General features: G+C 36.7%; 1 protein-coding gene across 11 annotated transcripts in view; it reads right to left on the bottom strand.

The window, feature by feature from the left end:
* Cdk12 (cyclin dependent kinase 12) overlaps positions 1-5,237 on the bottom strand; it is a 78,428-nt gene that overhangs the window by 59,901 nt on the left and 13,290 nt on the right. For all 11 annotated transcript variants that reach the window (XR_003378853.1, XR_003378852.1, XR_003378851.1 and 8 more), the window contains exons 3-5: positions 3,757-3,933; positions 1,949-2,088; positions 488-658 (exon numbers count right to left, since the gene is read on the bottom strand). Coding sequence is in view for 5 of the 11 variants with exons in the window: in XM_026789896.1 (XP_026645697.1) it covers positions 488-658; positions 1,949-2,088; positions 3,757-3,933 (488 nt within the window). In the remaining 6 variants the exon portion in view is untranslated. The remainder of the gene's footprint in view (positions 1-487; positions 659-1,948; positions 2,089-3,756; positions 3,934-5,237) is intronic.

Consider the following 5,237-nt stretch of genomic DNA (forward strand, 5'->3'; position numbering starts at 1 on the left):
GAGACCAGCCTGGTCTACAAGAGCTAGTTCCAGGACAGGCTCCAAAACCACAGAGAAACCCTGTCTCGAAAAACCAAATAAAAATATAAATAAATAAATTTGGGAGTCAGAGGAAAGTAGATATCTAAGTTCATGTTTGAAGATAGTAAAGTGTACATACAGAAATTTCCAGGAGTCAGCGTTACAAGGAGACTATCTAAAAAATAAATAAATGCTGGGCTTATCTTTAATCTCAGATCTCTGGAGGTGGAGTCAGGCAGAACTCTGAGTTCAAGGCCAGCCTGGTCTACTTAGTGAGTCACAGAATGGTTAGTACTATGTAGATAGAAACCCTGTCAACTCTCCCTGCCCACGCCCCAAGATTCATATAAATGGAGATAGAGAGATGGCTCTATAGTTAAGAGCAGTTTTTGTTTTTGCAGGCATATGTGTGCTTGCAGATAAAACCTCATATATATGAAATGGATGCAGAAATTTCTACTATTACCTTTGTCTTTCTTGAAATCCAGTGCATCTTGTTTGTCTGTAACAATTTCCTTCATGTTAACAACACTTCGATGTACTAACTGACGAAGGATTTTGATCTCTCGGATGGCTGTGATTGGGAAGCCCTCTTTCTCATTATCTAGTCGAACCTTCTTCAGAGCTACTAGTTCTCCTGCAAAAATATAAGTGGACTGTCACTAGAATCAACTGCAGTTATTGGTCATTGTCATGAACCGGTATTCAGACGTACGCATTTTTGTATTTTTTACATAAAACCTCTATGTTTCCCTTCTTTTCTTTAAGAGGCTGAGATTGAGCTTTGAGCTTTAATCTCATTCTTTTCCTACCTCTCTTTCTCATTTCTGAGACAAGGTTTTGCTAAGTAGACTAAACTGTCTCCAACTTAAATTTCTACCTCTGCTTCCTCAGTGATATCACATGGTAGAAGAAGAAAACAGACTCCTTGCTGTGTATCGTGACACAAATATAACCAAAGCCAGAAACAGACACATGTATGTGCACTTGCTAAATACAGCTCAGTGGTTAGAAACACTGGCTGCTCTTCCAAAGGACCCAAGTTCAGTTCCCAGCACCCACATGGCAGCTCACAACTGTCTGTAGTTCCAGTTCCAGGGGATATGGCACCTTCACACCAATGGACATAAAAGTTAAATCAGTTATATAAATAAATAAAATACGTTCCCCACAAAATAACACATAAAAATTTCCAGAAAGCAACAAACAGTTTATAATATACAACAAAGAAGACTGGGATTACAGCTTTTTTGATAATCTTGTGTAAGCCCTAAATTCAAATTCTAGGACTAAAACAGAATATAAAACAAAAAACAAAACCTATCAAAAAGTCAAATCAATATTCAGAATAGACAACAAATGTAGAAAATTTAAAATTTTAGCTTGTAATGCTGAAAATCAAATCCAGAACCTCACAAATGTATGCAAACCATCTACCACTGAACTAGCTCAAAAGGAAAACTTTAATAATAAACTACCATACAGTCAGCTCTCTGTATTTTGTATGTCATTCATGGACAAATTACTATAAACTAAAAACATTTCCAGCTAGAAGGAGATAGTGTCTGAACTGGACATGTTCAAAAATCATTTTCTTTGTCATTAATCCTTGAATGATAATAATGTTTATTCATAATTTGCTTTTATTGGTAACAAATAGTCTATAGATAATTTAATTATCACAGGAAAATGGGCAGAGGTTACATGCAAATGTTAGGCTATTTTATATAAAGGACTTAGTACAGGGAGGTGCTAGAGTAAATTGAAACTAAGAATTGACAAAACTATTTTTTGGAACATTTTAATCTACTTAATAATTAAGAGAGCAAATTAAAATCTAAAACTTAATTTACTAAATTTATTTAAAGTACTAGTAATTATTAAATTATTATGCTTCTGACATCAAGAATTTTAAGGAAATACTTACCTGTGTCTTTGTCCTTGGCTTTATATACTTGGCCATACGTTCCTTCTCCAATAATCCCAATAATGTCAAATTTATCCACACATCGCTTCCCCCAGTCACTTTCTGTTTGTCTTCTTTCTCCATAACGAGGACAACAAATTCTAAAAAGAAAACCAATTAAAAACTGTTACCTTGCCATTAAATGACTGTCTTTTTACACATTTGTTTGTTTTGTTTAAATTTGTTTTGTTTTCAAGACAGTATTTCTCTGTGTAGCTAGAGCCTGTCCTGGCATTCATTTTGTAGACCAGGCTGGCCTCAAACTCACCAAGATCCATCAATCTCTATCTCCCAAGTGCTAGGATTAAAGGTGTATGCTACCACTGTCCAGTTTTATTTATAAAATTTTTGTTGAAATAAATAATAAACTGTCAGTGTTTATAATGGATTCTGACTTCAAAATGAAACAAGCTGGTAGTGCAGCAGAATGTGTGAGTTTTCACTAAGTACATGGATTGCTTTTCAAAAGAAATGTGGTTTGGTGTTTTTATTTTTTTTTCGCTTGAGATAGGATCTCACTAAGTAGCTAGGTCTCTGGCTGTCCTGGAACTCACACTATAGAGCACGCTGACCTTAAAATCAAGAGATCAGCCTGCTTCTACTTTCCAAGTGCTGGGATTAAAGGCATGCAATCTCTGTGAGCTCCAGGCCAGCCAGAAAAACATAGTAAGATCCTGTCTCAACAACAACAAAAATGTTAGCTATGTATTATGCTTGGTGGTTTGAATGAGAATGGCTGCCATAGGCTCATATATTTGAGTATTTAGTCATCAAGTGGTGAAATTCTTTGATAGGATTAGAAAGATTAGCAGGTGTGACCTTATTGAAAGAAGTGTGTACTGGAGGTGGTTTTTGAGGTTTCTAAAGCCGAAGCCAGACCCAGATAGACCCACTATCTGCCTATGAATCAAGATGTAGTTCTCAGGATGGTGCTTGCATACAACTGTGGCAATGACTAAATGCCTTAAATTGTAAGAAAGCCCTCAATTAAATGGTTTATTTTACAAGAGTTGCCTCAGCCATAGTGTCTCTTCACAGTGAGAAAACAGTAACTAAGATCTGTAGGAATAGAAAAGCATCCTTGCAAAGACTGTTTCCAATGAAAATGAAATAAAAGATGTATTTTTTAACTCCCGCTTCTATGAGTTGTAAAAGATATATAAATTTTAGATAAAAAACAGAAGAGAATATTCTTCAATTAAAAAGAGATCCCTAGCCAGGCCATGGTGGCACATGCTTTTAGTCTCAGCACTCGGGAGGCAGAGGCAGGTGAGTTATCTCTGTGAGTTCGAGGCCGCTTGGTCTTGAGTTCCAGGACAGGTTCCAAAGTTAGACAGAGAAATCCTGTCTCAAAAACAAACTAAAAAAGAAGAAAAATCCCTAAAGTGCTGGTGAGACAGATAACTAAGCAGTTAAAAGTCATGGACATGGGTTCAATTCCTGGCACCTACATGATGACTTACAACTAACTATAACTGCAGTCCCAGAAGACCTAGCACCCTCTTTGGGACTCTCTGTATTTAAGAGAGTATTTAAGGCACAGAACTACATAAAGAAAAAAATACCCATACACATAAAATAAAAAAGTCACATGCTGGGCAGTGGTGGCACACGTCTTTAATCCCAGCACTCAGAATGCAAAGGCGAGAAGATTTCTGTCAGATCGAGGCCAGTGTGCTCTACAGAGTGTTTCAGGGCAGGCACCATAGCAACAGAAAAATCCTGTCTCAAAAAAACTTAAACTTTATCAGTTTAACTGATAAACTTACTTTGGTCTCTTTTTATATGGTTGTTGAGGAGGCGTAATCACCTTTGGCTCTGGAGAATCTGGGGGAGATGGATCACCACCTGGTAGCTCAGGAGGAAGAGGCAAATCGGTGAGTAGGTGGCGAGTTCTCTGCTCCTTCTCTTTCTTTGCAGGCTTTGATGGAACCATTTCTCTTGGACTAAGTAGAGATGAGAGGATAAAAAGATTACTCAGAGACTATTCAAATAAGCTTTAAAAGAATACTATTATGCACAACTATTAAAAAGATTAAAGATTTTATTTATGGAATTATGGCTAAGGGCCACAATAGGCTCTTTAGGAGGACTGCAGCTCAATTCCCAGCACAGACCTGACAGCTCACAGCTATAAATAATTCCAGTTGCAAGGAATACCATGCCTTCCTTTGATTTCTGTCGGAACCAGATATACACATGGTATGCATACATTAATGTAGCAAAAACTTTCATAGCCATAACAATAAATCTAAAAACATACTAAAAAGTTAGAACTTATTGAAGTATATTAGTTAATTAACTGATTAATATAACCAATTTATTAAAGAGGAAGATTAAGTGTTTTCATTTCACCAAATATTAAAGTAAAATTTCTTAAAGTAAGCACTGTGAATATGCCTATTTTCTCATGTGTGAAAGTAGTGGGGGAATGTTCTTAATATGTTAATATTTTAGGTATACTTTAGTTACAATTTTTTTTTAATTTGTTTTGGTTTTGTTTTGATTTTTGGTTTTTTGAGACAAGGTTTCTCTGTGTAACAGTCCTAGCTGTCCTGGAACTCACTTTGTAGACCAGGCTGGCTTTGAACTCCCTTAATATTTATTTTTATATGTACAGTCTATGCACTACATGCATGCAATGATTATAGAGGTCAGAAGAGGGCATCAGATACCTTGGGACTGTTGTTACAGATGGAATGTAAACTGCCACAAAGGTATTGAAATCAGGTCCTCTAGAGGAACAGGCAGTGCTCTAAACCACTGAGCCATTTCTCTAGTTCAAAGTGATATAATTCTTGCCTAGCAGGTGCCAGATCCTGAGTTAAATACCCAGTATATCTGGTGAGGAAGGGGAAGGATCTAAACTTGGTGAGGTTCAGGCTTAGAATTAGAAATTAAGGATTAGAAATTAAAAGATGCTAGCCTCAATTACACTGCCAAGTTGTTTTTTGCTGTTTTTTTTTCTTTTTGGCTTTTCAAGACAGGGTGAACCTGAATAACCACCCTGGCTGTCCAGAAACTCTCTCCAGTAGGCAAGACTAGCCTTGAACTCAGAGGTCCACCTGAGTCTGCCTCCCGAGTGCTGGGATTAAAGGTATGCCACCACTGCCCAGATTACACAGCAAGCATTATTTATTAAGGCCAGTGACTATATGTAATGCTGTTTCAATATTTAAAACAATACATTAATTATTCAATGATACTTTTTATTGAAACGAAATAAAATGTGCAATCCAGCTGGGCGGTG

The sequence above is a fragment of the Microtus ochrogaster genome, unplaced genomic scaffold (assembly GCF_000317375.1).
Source record: "Microtus ochrogaster isolate Prairie Vole_2 unplaced genomic scaffold, MicOch1.0 UNK31, whole genome shotgun sequence".
Taxonomy (NCBI): domain Eukaryota; kingdom Metazoa; phylum Chordata; class Mammalia; order Rodentia; family Cricetidae; genus Microtus; species Microtus ochrogaster.